General features: G+C 33.9%; 4 protein-coding genes across 7 annotated transcripts; 1 reads left to right on the top strand and 3 right to left on the bottom strand.

Annotated features, from left to right (window-relative positions):
• The first annotated feature begins 2759 nt into the window (after positions 1–2759).
• LOC140174695 (uncharacterized) lies at positions 2760–4079 on the top strand. The gene has a single exon (XM_072200187.1). The coding sequence runs from the start codon at positions 2760–2762 to the stop codon at positions 4077–4079; it is 1320 nt and encodes a 439-aa protein (XP_072056288.1).
• A 4024-nt stretch (positions 4080–8103) lies between these two features.
• Positions 8104–14216, bottom strand: LOC112706796 (double-stranded RNA-binding protein 2). Its single transcript, XM_025758276.3, has 3 exons — positions 11701–14216; positions 9919–10138; positions 8104–9495 (listed from the first exon to the last, which is right to left on the bottom strand). The coding sequence occupies exons 1-3, from the start codon at positions 11944–11946 to the stop codon at positions 8741–8743; spliced, it is 1221 nt and encodes a 406-aa protein (XP_025614061.1). The 5' UTR covers positions 11947–14216; the 3' UTR covers positions 8104–8740.
• A 1260-nt stretch (positions 14217–15476) lies between these two features.
• Positions 15477–21088, bottom strand: LOC112706794 (vacuolar fusion protein MON1 homolog). 4 transcript variants are annotated; one of them, XM_025758272.3, is made up of 15 exons: positions 20309–21088; positions 19992–20071; positions 19798–19869; positions 19641–19680; positions 19216–19317; positions 18919–19040; positions 18512–18644; positions 18344–18435; positions 18099–18180; positions 17942–18006; positions 17477–17794; positions 17296–17387; positions 16618–16682; positions 15973–16098; positions 15477–15884 (listed from the first exon to the last, which is right to left on the bottom strand). In XM_025758272.3, the coding sequence occupies exons 1-14, from the start codon at positions 20699–20701 to the stop codon at positions 16003–16005; spliced, it is 1752 nt and encodes a 583-aa protein (XP_025614057.1). In that variant the 5' UTR covers positions 20702–21088; the 3' UTR covers positions 15477–15884; positions 15973–16002. The 4 variants fall into 4 exon arrangements, with proteins under 4 accessions (XP_025614057.1, XP_025614058.1, XP_025614059.1 ...); XM_025758273.3 differs by having other exon boundaries at positions 15979–16098; XM_025758274.3 differs by having other exon boundaries at positions 17477–17773.
• A 2002-nt stretch (positions 21089–23090) lies between these two features.
• Positions 23091–24224, bottom strand: LOC112706795 (protein S40-4). The gene has a single exon (XM_025758275.3). It carries the CDS (start codon positions 23875–23877, stop codon positions 23389–23391), a length of 489 nt encoding a protein of 162 aa, XP_025614060.1. The 5' UTR covers positions 23878–24224; the 3' UTR covers positions 23091–23388.
• Between the last annotated feature and the right edge of the window lie 2545 nt (positions 24225–26769).

Genomic DNA, 26769 nt, shown 5'->3' with positions numbered 1-26769 from the left:
AAAATTATAATTATAATTATAATAGTTATGATGGTAATTCTAATAATTTGAGAATAAAAATAACATAAGAATAAAAAATAATTATTTTTAAAAGAAAAATTTTAATTTTAATCAATAAAATACAAAATAAAATTAAAAAATAAAATATTGAACAAAAATATAATATTTTAAATGTTAAAAGGTCTAATTTTTGGAAAAAAATGTTGAATAAATAGAAAAATATAAATAACTAATTAAACAATTATAAATTAAATATTTAAAAATAAAATATCAAATTTAATATAGAAATAATATTATTCTAAAAATGATATCTCTTTTGGTTATTGGTGTGAGAGCATCTCCAATGGAGAAGCCCTGCTACTGTTTAGTCAAAAAAAGAAGAAATTGAACCGTTGGAGAGAATTAACGTGAAGTCCTTCACGTTTTTCAAGAGGAGAGAGAGAAGAGGGAGTTCCTCTGAATGGGGACTCCCATAAAGTAATAAACAATTGCCATTTGGCATTAAAATAAATAATAAATAATTATATAAAATATTAATTAATTAAATAATTATATTATATAATTAAATAATTATATTATATAATTAAATAATAATTAATTTAATAATAAATGTAATGACTAATTAAATTAAATATTGATAATTTTATTTAATTAATAATTTATATTAAATAATTAACAAATAATTAATTAAGTAATTAAATTATAATTAATTTACTAATAATTATAATAATTAAATAAATTAAATAATGAAATATTAATTTAATTAATAATTTATATTAATTATTTATATCATAATTAATATTAAATATTATTTATATTTATATTATTATATTAATTTAGCCGTTGTAAAAATAGCCGTTAGAAACTAGTCGTTACTATGTTACCGTTATTATTAATAAATTAATATTTTGTTACTCTATATATACCACTTAGATACACTTGTATTTTCACACTCTCTACAACTCTTCTTCATCTTCTTCTAAGTTCACAAAATCATCATTCTGCTACTATTATTTTTTGTTCGAAAAAATGGATCCAAACCAACTCAACTCTTTCTTCAATTACTTACAAAACTTTCCTCAAATTCCAAATACCCAACAATCTCAAACCTCAAACTCTCAAGTTCCAAATCAAAACTTCATACTACCAAATACATTTCAAAATCCAAATCCACAAAATCTCTCTAATTTCAATTTTCAAACTCCTTATAATAATCAATTTCCTATATTCCAACCACAAAATCAAAATTCACAAACACCCCATTTACCATTTTCATCCATATTTAACCCTTCTATCGGAAATGTTACTCCAACTTCCTTGCCGTTTCCAACTCAATTTAGTGCATCAAGACATAACTCATCTGGTGTTGGTGGCTCTTCTAACCCATCCTCTCAGACTCCTATACAATCTAGTCCAAATTCGCAATATTCAGATTTTGCCAACCCTCATGGATTAGATGCTATCGACCTCAATGATGATATTGAAGATCGGAGGCAAGATAGTATTCAACACTGGCATTGGAAAGAGGATGAGATGTTGATCAGTGCATGGTTAAATATTTCAACTGACCCTGTAGTTGGTACCGATCAAAAGGGGGAAACATTTTGGAGTCGAATTCATAGCTACTGTGTAGAATTTTGCACCGACATGACAAGGGGGGTAGTTGCATGTAAGAAACGATGGTATAAGATCAACAAGGCTGTTGCACAATTTGCTGGTTGCTACGATCAAGCTAGTCGAAACATAAGGAGTGGTTCGAACGCTGATGATATAAAGGAGTTGGCTTATAAACTTTATTCCACAAATTATGGTCAAAAGTTCACTTTTGAGAGGCATTGGAACATGCTTCGATTGGAGCAAAAATGGAGAAGCCAACTACCTACACAGAGTGGCGGCTCAAAGAGAACCAAGGTTAGTGCAACTGGAGCATACTCATCCTCATCAAACCCAGAAACACCGTTGGCTGACGAACCCGGTGTGGACTCTCCCGTTCGCCCACAAGGATCAAAGAAGAGCAAGCGAAGAGGTAAGGGAAAAGCACATATGTCTGAAGATTTTAGCGAAAGAAAATCATCGGTTGTCAAAAAATTATCTCTCATGGAAGATATTAAGAATGTTAGAGAAAAGGAACTAATGGAAAGGGAAAAAGAAAGAGAAGAGGAGAAGGAACATAGAGCAAAGATGATGGCAATCAAAGAGAAGGAGATACAAATTCAAGCGGCAATGAAAGAACAAGAATTACAAACTCAGAGGTATATTAAAGAAATGGAGATAAAAGCAAAAGAAAGGGAAATGGATATGCAAATACTTAATGCTGACACGTCTACAATGAGTGAGAAACGACGAGCTCTTCATGAGATTGCATGTGAGAAAATAATGGCCAAGTGGTTTACTTAATGGTTCCTTGTATTCGTAGAGTTATGTAGTATGTTCTTATTTATTTATTGCGTATTACTGGTATGTGATGTAGTTTGTTTTATTTATTTCTGATGTAAGATTTGAAATTAGTCAATATTATTGTGTCGTTGTTGTTCATTAAAGTGACCGTTGCAAAACTAGCCGTTAATTAGCCGTTGCAAAACTAGCCGTTAAGTAGCCGTTAAGAAAAACTAGCCGTTGCAAAACTAGCCGTTGCAAAACTAGCCGTTAAGGTACTTATTGCAGACACACTTATAAATATCAACTATCAATGACTCCACAACTCCACTTCAACTCTTGTTTCTCACATCGACAAAGAACTAAAAATTACATTTCTCCATATGGCTAGAAATTTTGATGATATGTTCAATGAGGCTTTGTATGGCAAAAGAAGACGGCAAGATAACACACTCATAGATAATTGGATCGATGAGTATTTACTCGAAGATTCAGAAGAAGAAGATATCGATAGAAGCCCTATCCCAATTCCTCGTAGATGGATCAACAGAGATCGAGAAGCAGGACATGATCGCCTTTTCCAAGATTACTTTGCAGATGAACCGGTGTATAATGCTGACATTTTCCGACGGAGATTTCGAATGAGAAGAGATGTGTTCCTTCGGATAGTAGACGCTCTCTCAAACGTCTATCCGTATTTCCAACAGAGGGTTGATGCAACTGGAAGAAGAGGCTTGTCGCCACTTCAGAAATGTACCGCTGCGATACGGATGTTAGCATATGGCGTTGCAGCTGATGCTGTTGATGATTATGTGCGCATAGGCGAGAGCACTACAATCGAATGCTTGGAAAAATTTGTTGAAGGTGTCATTTCCGTGTTCCAGGATGAATACTTGCGAAAACCTAATCCAAATGACGTACAACGCCTGCTACAAATGGTGGAAGGTCGTGGCTTCCCTGGCATGTTGGGTAGCATTGACTGCATGCATTGGCAATGGAAAAATTGTCCAAAGGCATGGAAAGGTATGTACATGAGTGGTTATCGTGGGGTTGCAACCATAGTACTTGAGGTTGTAGCATCTTCAGACCTTTGGATATGGCATGCATTCTTTGGAGTTTCTGGTTCAAATAATGATATCAACGTGTTAGATCGTTCTCCAGTGTTTGATGATATTCTAAACGACCGTGCTCCGGAGGTAAATTATACAATTAATGGTAATAATTATACAATGGGATACTATTTAGCAGATGGTATTTATCCTGAATGGGCCACATTTGTCAAATCAATCTCAAAGCCACAAGGTGAGAAACGCAAGTTATTTGCACAATACCAAGAAGGGCAAAGAAAAGATGTGGAACGAGCATTCGGAGTGTTGCAAGCACGCTTTGCAATTATACGTGGTCCAGCTCGTTTTTGGGAAAAGAAAAAGCTTGCCAACATAATGAGAGCTTGTATTATATTGCATAATATGATTGTTGAGGATGAAAGAGACAGCTATGCAGGAAATTTTGCTCAAGGCTTAGAGTATGATGATGTTGAAAATGGCTTATCACAACTTCAGCTGGGAGAGGAAGATTTTGCACCATACCATCAATTTCTCCAAAGAAATGCCCAACTTCGAAATAGGCAGCAGCATAGACAATTGAAGGAGGACTTGATTGAACACATATGGCAATTTCACAATGCTTGTCGTCAACTATAGAGTTTAATTATGTTTTTCTTTGTATTAAGTAATTTTACAAATTAGTGTAACCCCGAATTCATCTATTGTGTATTATTGTTATATATGAATCTATTTAATATTAATATATTTTAATAGTGAATTATTTTTAAATTTAAATATTTAAATTTTATTATTAAAAAAAATTAATTACATTAATTACAAGTTTTTTAATTAATTAATTAAGTGGGACCACAACAGGGACTAAAGTTAGTTCCTCCTAATGGAGAAGAGAGAGATGCTTTGAGTTCCTATTTACTGTTTATGACGCAAAAGCTGATGTGGAGTTACTTTTTATGACAGGTGGGCCATAAACAGAAACTGGGATGAGTTCCCTACTGGAGATGGTCTTAGAAGTGGAGGGTTGGCCCCACTAAACTAGAGCAATTGTGAAACATTCTCTCTAATCTCTATCTCCCTGGTAGGGTTGGCCCTCACAAGTCACAACACCTTTGCTTGTTCGGCACACTTATTATTTGTCCTAATGTTTGAGATTTACATCATCAAAAAATGCACCTTGCTCAAATAATAACATATAACCTCCCTGCTTTATAAAACTAAAAATAAAATGGTTTTAATTAAATAAACAATTATTTTAAATGTTTAAATTTATTAAATAATATATACAATTACATAAAAAGATTATTTCTTATAATATTTGTAAGAAAAAAAAAATGAAACAAAAGTGTGATTGGTCCTACAATTTATTTTTTTTTTTTTTTTTGTATTTGATCACATCACACCACCCTCCCAATTTTGAGGTTCTGTTGCTTTCACCATAAAGATTTAACCCACAAATGGATAAAGATGCCCCCTGCACTGTCTTGGTGGTTAAGGGTGGTGCCAAACCACAACTATGCATTTGGTTTGAATGGAGGGCACCACAAACCCTATTATTCCGGCTAATACTATATATACACATAAGAGAAAGTCGCGCCAACACTTTTATTAAAATTTAGTTCGTATTTAACCGGTAAAAAATATATATATAATTTTATATTATTAAATATAATTTAATATTATTAAAAATATGAATGATAACTAATTGATAATTATAAATTACAAAATATGTTGAACTCTAAATATAAAGTTAAATTGAAATTTATTTTTTAAATTTTTGTTTGACTTTAATTTTAATGCACTATTAGTGTAAAGCAATTTTATATGTGTATTCAATAGTCATATAAATGGTCATCTAAAAGAATAGAATGCTTTATACTGTCAGTACATTAAAATTAAACTCGTATAATAATTTATCCTTTAATTTCTTTATATGCAATTTTTCCTTTTATCCTCACATGATGTGTTTTCTTATACAATTTTCTTTTATAGAAAACTAACTTTGGAAGTAATTTTTGTTTGGTTTATTTAAATAAGTTCAAATAATTGAAATTAAATATTTTAAAAAGTTTTCCTTTTCCTTTTTTTTTTCATACTACATGACAAACAAATCAATTATGTAACTACCTGATGTAACCTCTAAGCTGTCCGAAAGATCAGTATAATTAGGCTAAGGGGAAAGGCACAAGGGACCCATTAGTCATTTCATCAAGGTGATCACCGATTCTAGTTCTAGATGATAATTTGTAATTAAAAGTACAAAATTTTAATTCTTGCATATTGATTTTTATTCTATATTCTTTTGAGACAGCTAGTTACATCTTTAACTTCAGCACGGGATAGATCTACATAAGTGCACATATAGCTTCTAGTAGATTCAAAATTGTATTTTCCCTTCTCAATTTTGTAGATTTTGTTAGCTTCTGTCTTTCAAAATTAGTCAAGGAAATTAAAAGAAACAAAGGAAGAACAAAAACAACTAAATTACCTTAAGAAAAAGAAGATAATTACATTTTTTTAAATATCTTTATACTTCTGAAGTTATCTAACCAATATCATGTGTTAAAAAATCCTCCTTCTTGTGATTTTAATATTTTATGAGTAAAGTTTAGGCAAGTAAAAGGTTCCCAAGCAGGATGCAAACAAACAGCACCAAATAAATTTGAAGATTTGTACCTTTGATGTGAGATGCTCAAGGGAATATATTGAGGGATCCATTGCATAGCTAGCTTTCTCCATATCTTTTGTCTCTATATGCCATCCTGGAACTCTCTTCACATTTTACAGTGTCAAATAATTCCTTTTCTTTTACTCTTACCATTGTATATTGTTAATAAAAAATATTATATGCACGCTAAAAATCAGTCACTAAATTAATCATTATATATATATTGTTTAACTTATTTGGTGGTTGATTTTTTGTTTATACGTATCATGGTTAATTATTAATACAATATAGAAAAAGAAAAATTCTATAATATCTTGATTGATCTAAATGAAGTCTAAGGCATTTATCATCTTAACCAATTTTTTCTAAGTTGGTGAACGGTTACTGATTATTTAACCTTATTACCTTAACTTTTGTGTCTTGGTAGAAAGTAGAAACCAATCAAGTTAGACAAAGATATTTTCGAAGCACGGCATTGAGTTTTTAATGCACATTGTTGCATGTTGAATGCTGTTTATCTAACATTGTGTCTGAAGGAACCTACCAATTGATTTTAATATGTCTCTATGTCTCTTTAATCCCAATATATATGAGGGTGGATTTGGTTTGAATTTGATTATCATGCAGAAAGATAGGATAAGAAGTGGTGTTGTGAGAGACAGAGAGTAGTGTCCAGACTCCAGTGGCAGACAAAACAAGTTTTACATTGCAATGAATTTATGAGAATTAACCATTTATGCGTTTTGGGGTGTGTGGACTCAGTTATGGCATATAAACTTGCAGTTACTGATAGCAATGTTTAGAGCAAAGAGGTTCTGCTTCTTATTAATGAGAAATACTTGCATGTTCTTAAAGCATATTTAACGTGTATTTTACAAGTTTATTTTTACTTTTCATATAACTTTTAAATATTGTAAATGAAAAATGAGTGACTGCAAATATTTCTAAAATATGTATTAAATGTGTTAAAAGAACATGCAAGTATTTCTCTTCATAAAGCGAATTAAACAAGAACAAGGGTCAACTTCAAATTCTGTGGTCTGTGAAATTCAGAGGCATTAAACACACACCAACTACTTCACCAAGAGTACTTCTGCAGTTCCATTTAAGACTCCAACACAGTTAAGGATCCACATGACCACTCTGGGGCACTGCCCTGTACAATTATAGAATGTGAGATTTGTATCATGGTGATTTACAAAGGGGAAAAAACAAATAAAAGTGTGCAACTTTGAATGCTATTTTATCTGTTACTACACAGGAAAGGCTTTGTAATTCAACGACAGGACGAAAATGACTTCACAGCTAAGGGGGAGGTGTTTCAACTTTACTGCACATTTGAACAACTTTAAAGAGTGCATGTTGAATTGAATGGTACGTGACAAAGATGATTAAGATAAAAGGGTGTGCCAAGTTCCTCAACAGTGGTTGTGATTACTGGTTCAGTACCAGAAAGGTCTACTTTATGAGACTAATGTGTAAGACTGTTCCCTCTCTAAAGGGGAAAAAGAAGAAAAATAATCAACCACCGTTTCATACCTTGAGAGTGAGAAGGCAGTGGTAAATTCTAATTTTGACCCAATAAATACAACCAACTTCAACTTATTCAAAACCTAGCTTCATCCTAAAACCTAGCTGTGAATCCCTTTTACCATAAATTCAACTATTTGTATACATTATAAATGACATTTCTGAGAGTAACATTCAAACATAAATAACTTTATTTTGTTTTGTAAACTACAATCCAATATTTGGATTTGAATCGAAGTACTATTCAAGCTGGTGTCATAGTCTCAGAACCTTTGAAAATGATGTAACTTCTCCCGTACTAATGAGCAAAAGTCTAATCACTTACATTTAGGTAAACAAGAAAATTAACAACACCCATAAAATGTTGGACAAAATTAGTAAAACCTACTCTTAAATGCAAGTTTGTCCAAATATGAGTGATTACTTGTTAGAATTCCGCAAGAAACTTCCACATGCACAACTCAATCCTGTGAAAAAATATATAAGTAACTTGCTGAAGAATCAGATTCTCCTGATGTAGCTCGATTATATAACATGAATAACAAGTATAGATAACCACCATGGAGTCCAGGGGGAACCTAGAAAACCTAAAAAATGATCTCTGATAGATCCTTTTTCCTAATGTGATCTGCAAGCCTCAACGAGTAAGGCTTCTGGCTTCAAACACAACCTTTTTCATTTCCTCCACTGGCAGAGACTCAATCTCTGATCTGAAACGGTATTTGCAATGTTGGTCAGGGAATTCCACATGCAGGAGTAGAAAAGACCATTCGCAAGAACAATGCAAGATGATCGAACTGGCAGACTTGCTGACAAGGAATACTAAGAAATGACATACATTTAAAAAAAAGGGAAAAAAATGGAAAGAAAAAAGCGGAGAGAGCAAATGACATGCCAAACTGCTCTTAAATTTTCACATATATTGGGCTGCTGGTGCTAATTAACCCGACCAATTGTTGCGTTTAACAGGACAAAATGGGGGTAGAGAAGTAAAATGGAAGGGATGATTTAACATCACTCATTATAAGATGAGAAGCAAATTCTAGATCAGCACAAAACTATGACAAGTTGGCTACATTCCCATGGATGCTGAATTCTATATATTTCAAATTTTCAGCTGCTCCAAGATTTGTGCTGTCCGTGATTCTGCTAATGCATTCTCAAACTTGGCATCCGTCTCTTTAATTTTAGGTGGCAATTTTTCTTCTTTAACCGGGGTAAGGGGGTTTTGTTTCTGAACAGGAGCAGGTTCATCTTTACTTATTGGCGGAGCAGCATATACTGGAATAGCTTGCCTAATAGTGACCGGAGGAGCAAGTTGTACAGTAGAGGCCCTTATAACCTGCTGGGGCACTGTGCTGGGTGGTGGAAGAGGTGGTGCAGCATAGACAGGTACTACTGACCGTATATTCACTGCAGGAGCAATTCCATGGCATGATGATCTCATATGTCGAAGGGGAACATATGGTGCTGCTCCTGCTGCAGGGAACTTTATGGGTCGGGCAACTCGGCTTTCTAGTGCAGAAGATTGTGGTGGTAACAGGGAACTGTCACTAGCTGTTAAAGGATGCCTGCTTCGAGGTCCTTCGTTTGCGGTTGCCAATGAGGGCTTATTTCGAGGTGCTGTCTTTAGGCAAATTAGGGGAAGGATCTTTGATGTAGTTGCAGGTAGAGGTTGTGGACTGGATGCCCTGGGATGTTGAATATGAAATTTCTTTTGGAACGGCATTAAAGCATTTGGATTTGACACTGCCATTTTTTCCTTCTGGCGGTAGTTCAGTAAAGCCCGTGCTATTGTAATCTGTTCAAGTTCATCATTGATCTCTGGTTCATTTGAAGAGCTTGCAGTTTCTTTTGCCACTGGTGAGGAAAAAAATATCGCTAGTTAAAATTCAATTATTTACATAGATTTGTTAATCTTTTGGTAAAAAAAGGGGTAAACAAAAAGGAGGTGAAATAAACTATCTGGCATGTAATATTACGTCTATCAGAGAATTTTAATCTGGAATGGTGATAGAAAAGTACTACCACACCAGGTTGAAGGTGGCAGCATACTCTATTGTGATTGCTGGTTGGCAAGTTTACAATGTGTTGAAGAACAAAGGATTTACCACATATCTTACAATAATGAGAATAAAGGAAACAGGCCAGGTTGGTTATTGTCCCTGTTCCATTTTGTAGTCTACATAAAGTAATATTATACATCCAGGACATATGAATGTAAAGCGCCATATTCCCATGAAAGCAATTAATTTTTCAGACAAAAGCAATCCAGCCACTTACATTGTTTAAGAGATGACCAAGCCGCCATTGCTGCATTTTTCTCAGCTTGTTTCTTATTCTTGGCTGGTTCACCAGTAAATGTAATTCCAGCCAATTCTACCATCCCAGTAAAAACAGGTAGATGTCCTAAGCCTGACCTGTATGTTGTGTACAGAGGCAATGGTGCCCCGACCCTTTGTGCAATTTCCTGTAAGAGGTTCTTGTATACTCCAGTTTCATCCTGAAAGTCGGATGTTCATAAGTACATGGACAGAAATAATACTAAGGGTGCAACTAAGCCATTCAATGCAATGTGGATCTGCAGACATATTAACAACAATAATAAAGGCCAATAAAATAAATACTTCAAAGGGAAATTCCATATCAATTTGATAACAAAAGCCATTCAACTTGCGTAATAATTTATTTGAGAATGTTGTTGATAGATGAATGTATACATTGGAGAAAACATGCTACGCTGTACCACATTACCACACTCATGGTTCCAACATATTCCACTTTAAAAGACATGCAAAGGTCAAAGGTCAAAGGCTCCAAACAAATAAGAGAACACAGCAGATCTTACAGAGAATATTCTTGGTTATTTAACACCAGAAAAAGAGCACTAGAAATACCAACATTGATGGTGTAGACAAAATTACAAGCACTAGAAAGTTACAGCAGGTGAACCAGTTGCATGATAGAAGTTAGAACAGAGCAGCACAAAGTTAAATCCTTTTTTCCAGAAACAGATTATTGTCTTGAACAATGTAGGCTAACAACACCCATCATCCTTTATGAAGGAAAACTAATAGTATTAACAGCAAGGTGCAACCAATATCCCCAGCCTTCCTTTAGAAATAGTAACGACTTGTAGTGTCATGGTTCACTGTCAAACTATAATGCTAGTATATTAATAATTTATTGAAATAAAAAGGGAGGCAGTTACATCAGACCATCAGTCAACCAAGAACACATATAATTAGCACAACAATCGTAGAATCATGGATGATATTAACAATGCTCAACTTAAAATAAGTGACTACTGTAGTTTCCGTAGGGTATTACTGTTAGCAATTTTACAAGATAAGCACCTTAAATTTCTCATGCATCACCCTGAGTCGGCATATTTACCATCTAAAATAGCTCTGATGAATTGGAAGCCGTTTACAATATTCAACCAACAGTAAATGACTGGACTTATATAAAACATAGAATCACTAAATATCCATATTCAAATGTAATTGACTTAACAAAATTGGCTTGCATTTCTAGTAAATTGAGTTAGTTGAGCTGGCAGTTTGCACTCTTAGCGACAACAGTTCCTTGAGATGACTAGATTCTCACTAAAGGATACAAGAAGTCCTCACATCTAGAGTAGAAAAACTACTGAAATTCAAAACCTAAGTTTGTCAGTAATGTTTGACTTTCACATCGAAACACCACTAGTGGAGAACTAGAATCCCAATTCCCAATCCTGTTCCCACAATCTCTTGCCACTAAGGTCAACTAATCCAAAAAAAAAAACAGAAAGAAAGAAAAAGAAAAATTTCTTTCACTACCCACACACAACGACCAGACCAAGTTCAAGTGCAAGGGCATTCCAGTAATTCCACAATAACCGACCCTGGTAAGCTCCGGAACGCTCACGGCGAACACCACTAGCTTCACATTATCCAGGTTCATCACACATTTGCAACTTGCATTTATTTATTTTCTCCTCAAAACCCTAAATCTCTACACTAATGAAGTTAAAGACAGTAAGTAAGAACGAAGCGACAGTGAAGAAGGAGAAGAACTCACGAGGATCTTAGCGGCGAGGGAGTGAGAGGGGCCACGGTGAGAGAGGGAGTTGAGTGCGACCTCGGCGGCGGAGTGCTCAGCCTGGCGTAGCGTTGAGCAGTAGTGAGGGCTCTCGAAGGTCTCGCCGTTAAAGTTCACCGTCGCCTTAAACCTCGGAGCGTGATCGGGACCTTCCCGAATGCACGTGTACGACGGCAGGTTGAAGCAACTCCGCTGCGCCAGCTCCTGCAGCTGGTTCTTGTACATTTTTCTTCTCTATTTTTCTCCGGTGGAAATGGCCGCCGGAGATAGATCCCGATCGGGTCGTAATCGGAGCTTTATCGCCGGAAAATTTAGTCTCCGGCGAGAAAGAATGGGGTTTTAGGGTTTGTTTTGATGCAGAAATGAGAGAAAAGGGCAGAGAGAAAGTGAAATTGTGCAGAAAAGTGAGAAAGAGAAAGGGAAGTAGAAGGAAAAACCAAAAAAAAAAGAAGGTAATTATTATTATTTCCATTATTTATTTATTATTATTGTATTATAATATTGAGGAAGTTATTTATTGTTCTTTGTTGGTTCTAGGTCAACACAAGGTTTAATAATTTTTTCCTGAAATATTTAATTGTAATTATGATCTACAACAGTTGTGTTTACTTTGGTGTTTTGTTGTTTTCTGAGTAGTGTTGTGATTGACCTTTTCTTAATCTCTTTGCTAATGAGTTTTATACAAAATCTTAGTAATATTTAACTAAGCCACCTATTAGTGGCCTAATTACACCTTCAACTCCCAGGTAATAACTAAGTGAGTATTGTCTAGACGACAAACTAGACTTTGGCAACTTACATTTTGTTCTTGTTTGCATTTGTTTTAGTTCCAAGTTTCAAAGTACAAGAATAATAGTGTGGAAAAATGTACGAAACCTATGAGGAGATCCATCTTTGTGTGGTAATCCATTCAGGAATTTCAATTTTATTTTAAAATTTATGAACTAGGATTTTGACTTTGTTTTGCTTACCAATCATGCAAGTTAATTAGGAAAGGAAAAAAGAAATTGCTATATTCATGGTAAATAACTAAATATTATTTATTGTAATAATTAATAAATATCAAATAAAATAAATTTTGATTTTTTGTTTGTCTCTCTAACACTAATAGACTAATAATCTATAATAAATCACCTCACCTAACATTAATGAGATTTTTTTTTTCTAAATTTATAACCTCATTCTATCTAAAATTCAGTCATATTGGCTTAATGAAATACCTTCTTAAAAGAAATTGCAAAGACATTGAAAATTTGAAAAGAAATCTGACATCCCTATATATTACGTTCCGCTGATTTACTGTCACAGCTTTATTAAAATGAAGATATTGTTTTTACATTAAAATAAAGGAATTTTAATTTACATGAAAAATTCAAGTAGCTAGGCCTAATAAATGATATTCAGTCTTAAATCGCGGGTCAGGCAAACGTGTAACCTACTTTTATATTTACGCTACACAAAATTCAACACAGGATTTAATTAAAAATAATAACAATAATAAAGAGAGAGCTTCATAGTTCACAGTCATACGATTGGAAAATTAAAAAAAATGACGACCTATCATAACATAAATGAAGCAGGCGGAATCTAATTTTGTTTGCATTAATTCCCGAAACCTATGCTTCTCTGCCTAATGGCATGTTCATGTGCTACGATAGCTATCTGTCTAGTAAAGAATTCAGTATAAGTATTATTCAATATCCAATATATCACAATTCGGTGAAAGACACCTAAAAATTTTGCATATTTAATCATCTGGACCACGTGTCTATTATTATCTATATATATTCATTTCACCTAGTCCCGCTGGTGGCTCCAATAATCAATATAATCCAAGTTTGTAACGTGAAATGGAGATTTATTTTTTTGAAAGTAGTAAACCATGCTAGTCCTTACAATATGACAAATTGTAATTCAAGTTCCTTTACATGACTTTTCTAAACTAACAACAAAAGTGAAATTGTGAATGTAAGATCTTCAATGCTGACGTTGACTCTATTTGTGCTGACCTAGTTATGGGATTAATCTTATAGTGCAAAGAAATGACACACTACATAGCACTGAAGTGGGGAGGTCAAAATTGTAAAACAGTAACGAAGGAACTTTGCATAATGGTGCGTATAAATGCAACGTTAAGAAGCCACTGAACCAGGGACGAACCCTATAACATATCACGTGATAGGAATTAGATTTAATAAATATTGTTTTTTAATTTTATTCAGTTTGCATATCCACATTGAAGAACCCTAAAGCCCATTGAGGAACTTGCCATAATGCATATCCACGTACTCTTTTTCAGTCTAGCAATGAGATGAGGTGCCAAGGGGGAGTGGGATGGTATTATGGCCATTTTGAGGGTTTGAAAGCCCATAGGAATAGGATTTATTATTATGCAGAAAGTGGGAAGCAAAAACTTTCATTCTCCAAAATCGGTGAAGTTCGACTCGGGGAAAAGTATATCGAAGTGATCATAAAAGTTTTTTTCCCCTTTTTTCAGGGTACGTCATAAAAGGGGTTAAATGGAGCTTTTTGACAAATTGAAGCCACCGAATTCACAGTGAAGATGGCCAACGTAAATGAATGGAGGTGTTTAGGGGGAAAAAGAGTTTGAGTTTCTTATTTATTGGTTTTTTCCCACCCAACTATATTTAACACACCTTGTCCTTATTGACATCATGCATTAAATGAGAACCATGTATTCATGTGCCATTACTAGCTACTGACATTGTTTTCATGCATATAAAATTAAAAAATAATAAAATACAATATAGTGTTATAAATTCATAATCTTGTTCTTCTACTAATACTACTCGTATTGTAGCTTTCAAAGATCCAAATAACATTGTGCTATTGAAGGTGGGAAGAAAAAAACAAATGTATGCAGTATGCCATTGCATATGGACAATGGCATGTGAAATCATCTTGACGAATTAAGATGCCTTTCCATCTTGTATAACATATGGGAAATAAGCAGGAAAAAGGCATGGAGAAAATCAAAACGATACCAATTGAAAGTACTTCATGAATTATGTTCTCCAAGGCCATGTTATGTGAACAAGTTGAGCTAGTTATTGTCTTGCTTTCACTGTAAAGGAAATTGACTTCTTATGGCGAAGCTCATACTGCAAAACCATATGCATATGCTACATATTTTCTGAATATAAACCAACTATAAAGGCAATATTTTTCTTTTCTTTTCCACCCCAATGATTCCAATTTACCCAAAATGATTTACCCATTTCCAAATTCTCACCATCCCATAAATTCTTGTATACATAATAAGCACAAAGTATAATACGCTCATTCAACATATGATGACAGGTCTACCCAGAAAAAAATGATGATACCCATGTTGAACCAACTCCATCAAATTAACATTTAGTTGGAATATTACTTATTTGCCAGCATCTTTAAGAATTTAACAGGCCCAATCCAAGCACATTAAAACAGCAAGGGTCTCTGCGAGTGCAATCCCTAGCTTAAAGTTAATTCTCCCGCCAATGAGTTTTAACTCACATGACATATGTCCTCCTTTCTTATTATGAGGTCTGAGGTTCGAACTTCATCTAATACAAACTTGACAAAAAAGGGGATATATTGTGTGTGGGTGTGGTGTGTGTAATGCCTAGGATTAGGGGTTGTCCAATCCAACGACAAAAAAAAAAAGTTAATTCTACCCATATTTATGGAATTCTTTTAGTGGATGCATTTACTCTTTAGATGTTAATACAAAACTAAAATAACTATACTGCACATTATACACAAGCATGCCCCGTCTGACGGATGATATATAAAAGGGATCAGAATAAAATACTCATCGCTTGTACAAACTAAAAATTGATACAAAGGTGCTATGAATGGAACCGGAACAAAATTGTAATTGAATATAAGCTTATTTGTGAGATAGTTCCCCAAAAATAATCTACTAGAATCAATAGTCTATCTATATGCTATACAACTAACAGACTTTGTAGTGACTTAACAACCAAACTGCGGTACTGTGGCAAGTAATGAGCAAGCTGTTGGTTCCCCCAAAACAAGAGTGCCATATTAATGCAGGCACAGGAATCATCATTTCAGCAACACCTTTAGTTCATATACTCTTAACAGCTGATGATGACGACTTAAGAAACATTTTGGGAGTGGGCGTGACACTTGACAAACTGATGAATAATGATTTTACATTTGAGTTTCTAAACGAAGATAGAAAAAAAGAATAAACTCACAAGATATTATGTAAAATAAACTTACTCGTACATCTTTACAGTATTTCATAGGAAGTCACCATGAAAAGGGGCTAGCTCCTAGCAAAAATATTTCATTTTCAACATCTTTTACCCATTGACAAACCCTATTGCAAGTCTTTATTGCCAAGGCCTGCATATAATCATTGGGAAAATAATCAGAATTTATCCACAGTAGTACAATATAACGAGGATTTGTGAAGTTTTTACCATTCATCCAAGACCAGGAGTTATTTGAATACCTCCAAATTCAACAAGTTTGTAATGTGAGAAAGGAAGAGTAAACCGCTTTTTTATCAATAAATTTAGTTTCAAATGGATCCAAATGAACCAAGAATAATTCTCACTTTACAAACTTCATTTGAGAGGATTCAAACTCCCCTATAAAACCTTTTTCCATCAAAACAAAATACCGATTTTTTCTTATCTTCATAATCTAAACCAACTAAAGCAACTGTAACAGTAAAAGTAAGCCAATGAATGAAATCACAGTAATATACAGAACTGCTAGATTTCAAAATTGTGAAAATTTTATTAGATCTTTCTTTGGATGTTAATCATTAACTTACACCTGTATAATGATATACGACATAAAAAAATGGAAGATTAGAAATACAATTTGAGAAATATTGTGTGTAAGCAAAAATGGTACCTTGTCTGCAAGGGGATCAAATGCAGCGTAAAGCTCAAAATCCTGTGTTACCCAACAGAGCAGAACTGCCAAATGAAATTCATCTGATTAATTTGATCAGAGTTCAATGTAGATTGTATATGCAAAGGTATTTACAAGTCAGCCACAAAACATGAACAACACAAAGTCTTCTACCACTAGGTTGGCTCAGATATTTGAATGGATAAATGCCATAAACCATATTTGCAGATAACCCAAAGTTTTCTGTCTGTCTCTACCTATAATTATTATGCTATCATCTATCTGGCATACTCTTCTTTGAACTTATGCAGATCTTATTGTCACGTGACAGAATCACCTAAAGAAAAATTCTACCATATTTTCCATCATCAGTTGTGTCCCAAAAATCTCTAATGCATTTCCTACCAAAATGTTATATTCTTCAGATATACCACTAAATAGGGTTTAGTTTTGACTAGCAAAGTTGGTTTATCGCAGCATATTGTGTAAATTTGCTTGTCTTTTTACTGGCACAAAGATCTAAACACACCTCACAATAAACAATGGGCCTGGCTCACCAAGAATCAGTCTCTCCAAAATATTTCAGATACAAACCAACACCAAATAAGATATACATGACATGCATCCACATCTGAGATGTACTATAACTATCTAGAATTAACAAATGAAATTAATTACCATAGTTTTCATCCCTTCTAAACTGAGTTTTGTTAGGGCCAATTCCTTTATCATGCATTGAAGAAAAAATCTTCTGGTAAGCTCTATATAGCCTGCAGAAACAAATGAAATCAGGTATGATTCCCAGAAGAACACAGTGATGGAAGCTTAAGAAGCACGCAAGTTGTCATAACATTTTAACCTTTTCTTCTGCCGAGGACTGTTCACTGGTGATGAGAAATCTGAAGATACGTATTGATCCAGAAATATACTTCGGTATATGAAATGCCACAAACCAGCAGCACCACCAGTGCCAGAACCCGGTTCTCTCGATCTATAAGGAGAATCTGTTGGAAGCCCGGGATAGACCAGATGAGATGATGATCCAGAATGAGGAGGTAAGGGTGGCAGATCTTCAACACGCATTCCACCATCTAGCAAAGATCTCTGAACTTCACTAAGGACATTGGACTTCAACAGGACGGTTTCGATACGAATCCTATGAATTGGCAGGTAACTTCTAAACCATGCAAGAAAAATAACCTCTACAGAAAGGCCTAAAATATCTTCATTTTTAACCATTGTTTATTTACCTCTTTACTTTTTAAATTCTTTTTTAAAAAAAGTCCAAGAATAACAGTGATCAGGATATTAAACTATTATATACCTGCAATCCTTGAGATGGTAAAAAGCATCTGAACGAGTGGTCAGCAACATCAAGTATGTATCATCCTGCCACATATAAAGATAGCTTTGTTATTTATGAGCTGAACAACTATATACGCCAAATGTGCCAATTGTCTATGCAATCATTTCTCACTCACGTCAAAATAATGGATGTAAGCATACAAAAATGCCAGAGGATTGTATCTTGGCAAGCAAACAGGTGAAAATGATTCAGATGTCCTGCATAATTATAGCCCGAGAGAGAGGGTAAGAAACTGAAAAACAGTATGAAAAATAAAAGAAATCCAAAGTCCAAACAATTTGTTAATGAAGGACAGATGGCAAAGACTGCCACAAACAACATGGAGATGTTATCTGAAAGATAAAAAGGCATTCTACTTGCCTAAAGGATTCTGTTGACATAATGAAGTTGACCAGCAGTAGCATATCATCTGGATGAAGTGTGGCTTTCTGTGCACCAACTAGACTGATTACCTGCATTTAATATTCAATGGTTATTTTATTATTTTATGTCAGTTCATAACAAGACAATTTATGTACAGGGTTAAACCTTGTGCCTGCACATTAGTATTGCAAACAGAACACCTGAATCCACAACATCCTGCAAGATAGCACCAGCAGCTTGCCTTGTTGCATATGTAAGGGGCAGACAGGTATAAGCATGAAGAAATGTAGCCGGATTCCTGATTCAAAAAGACAAAAAGCAATGTTTAAAAAAAGATATTTAGAAATCACAAATAATCTCCATCTTACCAAATCAACCCACCAAAATAAAACAATAAAATAAAAAAAGGGTCTCTCCTTATTTTTCCCTCGTTGTAGCGGGTGGGGTTGGGGGAAGGGGCATACCCAAAAGAAAGACTATACAAAAACACCTAAAGTAGCCCCATACTAGAGAAGAGATTTTACTATTTCGCCTTTAATATAACCCGACTAGTTCATAGTTGAGAGACAAACCAATTAAAAGAATGAATTAGTGAAGAGAAGACGGTGTCTGTTCCACCAAGCAAGGGTGTCATATCAAACTTTGGATTCCTCTCAAAACATCTGTTTATTGACTTTGTCAGTATAACAATCACCTGCAATATGCATCAACGACATGTATCATATGAATGCAACAACAAAACTAGTCCATTTACTTACTAGAAAGATGCCTTAATAAATTATGATGATTAGAAGCAGCAAAAGCAGGCCTATTCAGTAAAATAAATGAATCCATAAACATTTTGTATACAAGTGTCAACTCAATCATACCTGGCCATAGATAAGCTCCAACTGCCCTCTTAACGACTCATAAGGCTCTTCTGTGCAGCTAATGCAAACTAAGTAAATAGGCCCTTTCACAAGAAAAACCACCTGCAACATAGCTCCAAAATAAGATTAGCAACACCAAGGATTGTAGCCATGAAGACCTGAGATTAAAAAAAAAAAAAAGAAACACTCTTTCTCCTAAGCAATACTTAAGCGCAAAACATAAGATGGCAGTTCAGAACCAAAAGCTAGAGCAAACAGCCAATAAGTCCAATTAAAACTTTCTAGTTTCTAAGCAACGATAAAATGTCATTTTGCATAACAATATTATCATGGCTCCAAGTGCTAGTTTGTAATGAAGCAATGTGCAAAGAAAACTGTATATCCATGAACAAAGACGTTTAAGAGAGAAAAGCATGTGATCAGACCTGATGATTTCCGGCCCTCACCAATTTGACACGGTCACCCCTGAAAATAGAAAATGGAAATGTTTGCATGGTCCCTCTCAAATCATTCAAATACATAATATCTCCGCAAGTAGATACTATTAGGTAATATTTAACCAGAGCAAAGACATCACAGTACCCATTTTCCACAAATGAAATGATAGCTTGCAACGTTGCTGAAAACCCAGCAAGCTTGTGTTCATCCCCATACCTGGAATGAAAGGAACACGGTGCAAAACAATAAATAGAGGAGCGGATGGGGAAATGAATCTTAAGGGAGAAATTCTAGAAAGATATATAGACGAGTATAGTATTCACAGAATAAACACTAACCTAGAGTATATAGGTTTGCCAGAATGACTGAGAACAAAGAAATGCTTCTTCCTTTTCCTCCATGAAATGGAAGCATCATCCTGCACTTTATTTATTAATCAAGCATAATATGATATCACATGCATCCTTAAGTTAAATGTGTGCTACGCAAATTTAACACGCTTAACCGGAATTTATAACAAAACTAACGCTTATTTAATTACATTTTCTTCTCTATCAACCAAATTCAAAATGTAAATCATCATAGACCCGAGCACGTCAAAAATTTACATGGAATCAAATTCGTGAACGAAGAAATCGACAATGAAAATGTATACCTCATCGGCATTCCTTTTCCCAGGGAGCGAAGTTGGAGGAGGGAGGGGATCATCGTGGATGCTGAGCTCCTCAATTTCGTGGTGAGTTAGGTCATCGGCAGCGGAGATGCTGGTGGCGCTGCTGCTGCCTCTTTCCCCGGCGTAACCGCTGCTGCTAGGGCTGGGAGGTTCGGAGGAGCCGCGAATCACAACCTCGTGCGACTGCGAGGGTTTTGGAGGTTCAGAAGAAGCGGATCCGTGAACGACGCCGTTTGGTTCGGAGGGTTCAGCGTCGAAGAGGGAGTACGAGAGGGGAGGCAACCGGAGGTGGATGGGAGGGTCAGGGTCGTTATCGGAGCTAGCAGAACTCGAATTGGATTGAATTTCCGGCGAAGGTGAAGTGATCTCACTCATTGCAAATTGCAGATTCGATTCTGAGTAGATTGGAGCGAGAATTTCGATATTTTGGAATCGGATGTAAAAGAGGTTACGGCTGTGTTGTTGGCTTCGTGATTCGGCTTCTCATGGCAACGTGCTGGGTTCAGTGTTTGTAGCTTTGTGTTTGGCTGACACTGCAAACAGTTGATTCTCTTCTTCAGTATTGGAGTCAGCTCAGGACCCAAACGATTTTCTGGCCCAATATATTTTTGTCCTGATAATCTGGCCTGCTTATTTCTTTTGCCAAAAAGTCCAATACATTCTGAGCTGTTTGCATTATTATTGATTACGAGTTTTAATTATTTGTTGTGCATTACTGTGTAATTGGTCTTATTTTCTCTTACCTTATATAGTATGCGATATTTTGTATTTACTATCTTATTCTTATACATGGTAAAAATATATTGTTTTTCCTGCTATATGAAGTGTAAAATTACATGAGATGTTCAATATTTATTTAGCAATAAAAAAATGTACATCAACTTGACTTACGATACAAGTTACAAAATAAATACATAAAACATTACTCATTACTTGAAGGTTTGGCATAAATAATAATAATAATACATTTTTTTTTTATCAGATCGATGACAACTCCTAATCCTAGATCTTTATTCCACAATATGGAATAAACAAACCCATGTTTCAAATATATTATTTGTGCCAAGTGTCATATGCAAGATGCTACATTGTTAGTAGTTGTGTTGTGGCAGGAATGGCTAGGAGAGTTGAGATTATGGTAGCTACAATTGCTTCCGATGCTTTGCTTTAGATCCGTTCAAGGTCAATAATGGAAGCGACCACCTCGTGTTTTTAAGTTTTAACTCTTACTATTACTTTATCCGGCTCTGTGTAAAGCTGGTTGACCAAAATCAAATCATGTAATGGGCCTTCAGGCCCAGTCAATGTAGCTCACAGTCTTTGACCGTAACAGCCTGCGTTTGATTCTTGCTATCAGTTGTGTAATTTTTTGAGTCAATATGCTTCATCAGATTTCTATTTATAATTTAAAAAGTATAAGACTACAAAACCTGAAATGGCACATCCTGATAACATTCATTGAACAAAGAAGTTACATAACCAAAGAAGTATCATTCCGTTCAGTCAACCAAAATTATTAACGGAAGATAGTGTTTCCAGTTAGTAGCTATGAAGTTGTTGTCCTGATGCCAAAAATATCAGTTTAATACTGTTCTTATGATGTCGACATTACCCAATTCACCACACCATCTTGTCCATGTATTAAATATTAATTTTATCTAGTTCTCGCTTCTTAGACCCTTTCTTTATTTTAAATTTTTGGACAGGTCTTAGACTATGACTATTGCTGATAAATTTAATCTATCCCAAATACCTTTGTTCTAAAGAAACTTCACCAATCTCATACAATTTCTTGTCACATTTTATACCCTATTTGACAGTCACCTATCAACTTAGTCAGTCACTAATTATGCAGTTGGCCCCCCACTTCGAAATTGAACCCAAAGGACTTATCGACAAAAAGACCAACTCACAATTTCTATCCTTTAATTTTTGCTTATACGTGCTTTATTCTTATTGCATTTTCCCAATACTAATACTACTTTTATCAAAGCCACTCTTTAGTACAATTTCACATTTGAAAATTGAAATTAGCATTCATTGGTATTGTTGTCAAAATTGATAAAATTGGAATAAACCATTAGAGTAATCACCACTCATTCATATATAAAAATAACATTAATCCCGATCAAAAGATGGATGATCTGTATTGCACTTGCATCTCAAATAACTAGTTTACTTTATAGCAGGTTGCATCTCACACAATCCTCGTTGTGAATATATGATATATTATAACTAATGTCCACTATTTAACACAAAAATAATAATTTGACAACTAATATGGGTACTTTTAAATTTTGATATATATATATATATTTTTTTCCGATATCCTCTTCGACCAAAATTAATTTGTCTCAAATCAAAATTCTATTTAAGAGTTTATTTTTGATTAAGAAGTTGTTGTATACACAAAACTGAATTTGAACTTTATACACTTATTTAAGTGGATTAATGAACTAATGAATAAACTAATCCAATTTAGTTTTGATATATGTTCTATATATTCTATGAATTGTCGGACACAGGCTCATAGGCTTAGCTTTTTAGCCTCCAACGTCCAACCTAAACCCAACCACATTAGAACCCAAACCCCACCAATCATTGAACTACTGCTACTACCATGGCCCCACCATTTCCACCGTTTTAGATTTTGATTTTAGTACGAATGCGAAATGCTGAATCAAATGAAACTTAACCACATAACGTTGATTTGTAAAAAATAAAAAATAGAAATCTAGTAGTGCAGGAAAAAGAACCATAGAAATCAGAACAAAAGCTCCTAAAGCAAAATTAATTGAAAATTAAAATATCAGATATCCGTTTAACAAATTGAACCTCATTTCCATTTCCTCTCATACATGTAAACTCATCATCTAAAAACCCAAAAAAAAAAGTAAAAAATGGAAAAGCTAACAAACCTGCCAATTTGTAGAACCTCTGTCAAAGAAAAATGAAACAAAAAATTTGAAAGAAGAAAAAAGAAAAATTTCCGCGAGTGGTGGTTTACCGTTTACCAAATTATATGGTCCTGTTCTCGAAGTCAACTCGGGGCGTGATCGGGTTTAGTCCTCAAACCCGGTTTTGGCCCAAATCGCGTTTCGGACCCTACTGAGATCACGGCCTTTGAGAGTTCTACCGATTCCTTCGTGCACCGAAAACGAAGCCATCCTCGTCCTCGCCAGAAACTCATGCGGCGGAACCCTAGCTTCGCAACCGTCGTCGGTCTCAGCATCGTCGTCTTCCTCAACCTCCCTCCTCCGATTCTCCCTGTACTCTTGCCCAAGGATCTTCGACCAGTCCGGCACGTTCATCGGCACCGACGCCGGTCGACCACCGGAGTACGACGACGCAGACGATGACTTGCTCTTGCTGGACAGTCTGGATGATGCGCGAACGGTTTTGCGAAACTCGGGCGAGTTGGCTCGGGCCGAGTTACTGTAAAGGTCTGACTCGTCGAACTCGAAGGCGGAATCGGTGAAAGTGTCCCTGTCAATGGAAGAAGGAAGGAAGCGGTAGCTTGACCTAGCAATGTGGCCTTTACCTGTCGCCATGTCAAACCTGTATTTTTTTTTTCCCCCGATTCTGATCAAATTAAGAGGGTTTTATTTTGGCTGGGTTTTCAGTTTTCAGCGGTGAGAGCGAAGAGGTTCTTCTTCTTCTTTGATTTCTTCGGTGCGGGTCTTAACTCTGTTTCGGTTCCTTGGGAAGTGCTTTTATAAAGCTTCGTTTGCTTTTTTGGAAAAGAAAAAAATGAAAAAGAAAAAGAAAAAGAAAGTGATTAATGAATGGAGTTAAGAAAAGAAAGAGAGAGAAAGAGAAAGTTAGGTCGCATTTACATTAGCGTTGTGGATAAGGCATTCTTCTGAGTAGCTGAAGCTGTAACTAAGCTACTGGATTGGTGTGTGCTAAATTACCAACAGGCCCTCACATTTGGGGTAGTTTGTTTTCGCCTTTTCGGTAAGAGAATTTCCAGGTCAATGGAATTTACAATTTACTCACTCATTCTTTTTTTTCTTTTTTCTTTATAAAATAAAAACCTTATGACCGTGTCTGTTACAGGAAATAATGTATTTAGTGACATTAAATTAATAATTTTGTGTTCATTCTAATAAAAATACTAACAAAAAATATAATTTATTTTTTTAATTATCTTGTTAAAATTTTATTATTATATTTTTTGTCTTAAATTTTATTAAAAAAATAAAAATAAATTAAATTTTTATAATTTATTTTAATTTATTATTAAATAAAATACAAAAATATAAAATTTTATATTTTTATTATTTATATTTTATTTTTATTATCTTATTGTGTCCTATTCTCAAAAATAAATACAGTCTAATTAACTCAATATTTTTTCTTTCACAATATTAATCTTTTACATAGTTTTATACAATTTTTCCTTGACTTATTATAAAATAAATAGAAGTGGTTACTTATAAAAATATTAGACAGCCAACTACTTTTTAATTAAATCCAATCAAATTATATATTTTCGTACGCACTATGCACACTTTTTTTTTCAATAAAAAATAACAAAAATTTATTGTTAATATGATAATTATATAATTGGCTATTTGGCATCAGGTATAGTTAATAATATCTAATATATGATATCTATAAGATTAAAGAGATAATAATTTAAAATTTATTGAATTTAATTTAATATTTATAATTTTATATATAATATTTATAATTATATATTTAGTATATTTAATATTATTTAATTATTTTGACAATAATTAAGTATTTATGTAAAATAAAATAAATAATAATTAAAAATATAAAATAAATAATTTTAATATTTCTTATCTTCTAAATATTTTTCATATGATATATCGTCCAATCATGTAAGATGAAAAACATATTCTGCCATTTCATTGGTAGCTAGCAACTTGAGTTCATTGTTCTTAATTAACATATAAAACTTCACTTGTACAATTAATAATTATCGGGCATCTTGCAACCGTGTCCTAATTTTGATTCCGATTCTCATAATAATAAGAATTATATAACATATGTAAACTTTAATGTGACATGCCCACCTAATACATATAGTAATTAAAGTTTAAAGTATCTAACCCACTCTAAATTTAGGCGCCTCACAAATTGAGTTGCAATAAACAAAGCAAGTGTGGGTATATATATTAGTACTGTACTATTGTAAACGATTTCCTAATTCCTAAAGCCTAAATATATAATGGCATAGATGTCCACTAACATTTTATTTTACTTTTGGTGATTTTTTTTTTTAATTGCAAGTAAGTGCATTCAGAGTGTCTCACCTAGCTCGCCGCCCAAAAGGGATTGAACCTCTAAATTTATAATATTAGAGATGAATATATAATTGAAGTACATCAACAACATGTTTAACAAAATACAAGAGGACTAAGAGTAATGTAATCTAATTATCGAGAAAAATAGTTTGAGAAGTACACCATTATTATATAATATCACTTATGTAATTTGTTCAATTTAAAACTGTTACAGATCCTATTTCATGTATAATAATGTTGAAGTATATATGCTTGGTTTACTATGTCAATAAAAGTTCATCCAATATGTTGAAATTTTAATTTATCTCCCTTAGAAAGTCAATGGTAATAAACTAATCTTTTGGGTTCCGGATGGGAGTAACACATTTAAATTAATGATTTAATTTGCAACCTATCAAACTGTTTTATCTCCCTCTCTTGCTCCTTTTAAGTCCTCAGGTGTGCACTTTAATTAATACTGGGGATATATTATATTGCTGTTTAGTTAATGCATATTGTTATGTAGCCTTTATTTTTCGCGCCACATAAAGTTACAACAGCATGCTATTATATATAAGGTTTTCTGATATAATATGTGAGAATGTGAGATATTAAAGTTACCCGTATAGCCAACATTCCAACAACTACCAGAATTTTGTATTTAATTCATTTTCAAGGCATTAAAACTATATAGGATAAGGCAAATCAAACAGATATTTCTTCAAATTAAGTTATATTACACGGCATATTATTAATTAGCAAAAATATATACTACCTAATTTTTAAATTATTTAAAAGTTATTTAATATAATATGATCTAGATATGATTATATATTCTATAAATTTTAATAATTAATTTATTCTTTAATTAGGTCTTAATAATATAAAAGTTCGCAACCAAGTGTTTTGTATTTAATGTCTTGGAATACTCCCTCAAAACTCAAGGATATTAGTCTACAACCAAAATTAATGTCCATGTTTGTGTATAGAAGTGTTAAAAAATATAAATGTGAACCAAATCAAATTAAAATTACATCAAACCATTTAAAATTAACTAGTTTTTTAAATTTAAAAGCCAAACAAAACTACATTTATAATATAAACTAGTTCGTTAAAAATTAGTTTTGTATGATTAGAATTGATTTTGGTTTTGCTTCAGGCTCTTCTCTTCACTCTCGTTCCTAGACC

The sequence above is a fragment of the Arachis hypogaea genome, chromosome 8 (assembly GCF_003086295.3).
Source record: "Arachis hypogaea cultivar Tifrunner chromosome 8, arahy.Tifrunner.gnm2.J5K5, whole genome shotgun sequence".
Classification (NCBI taxonomy): domain Eukaryota; kingdom Viridiplantae; phylum Streptophyta; class Magnoliopsida; order Fabales; family Fabaceae; genus Arachis; species Arachis hypogaea.
The sequence above is the reverse complement of the archived record's forward strand: the minus strand, read 5'-3'. Positions and strand labels throughout refer to the sequence as shown.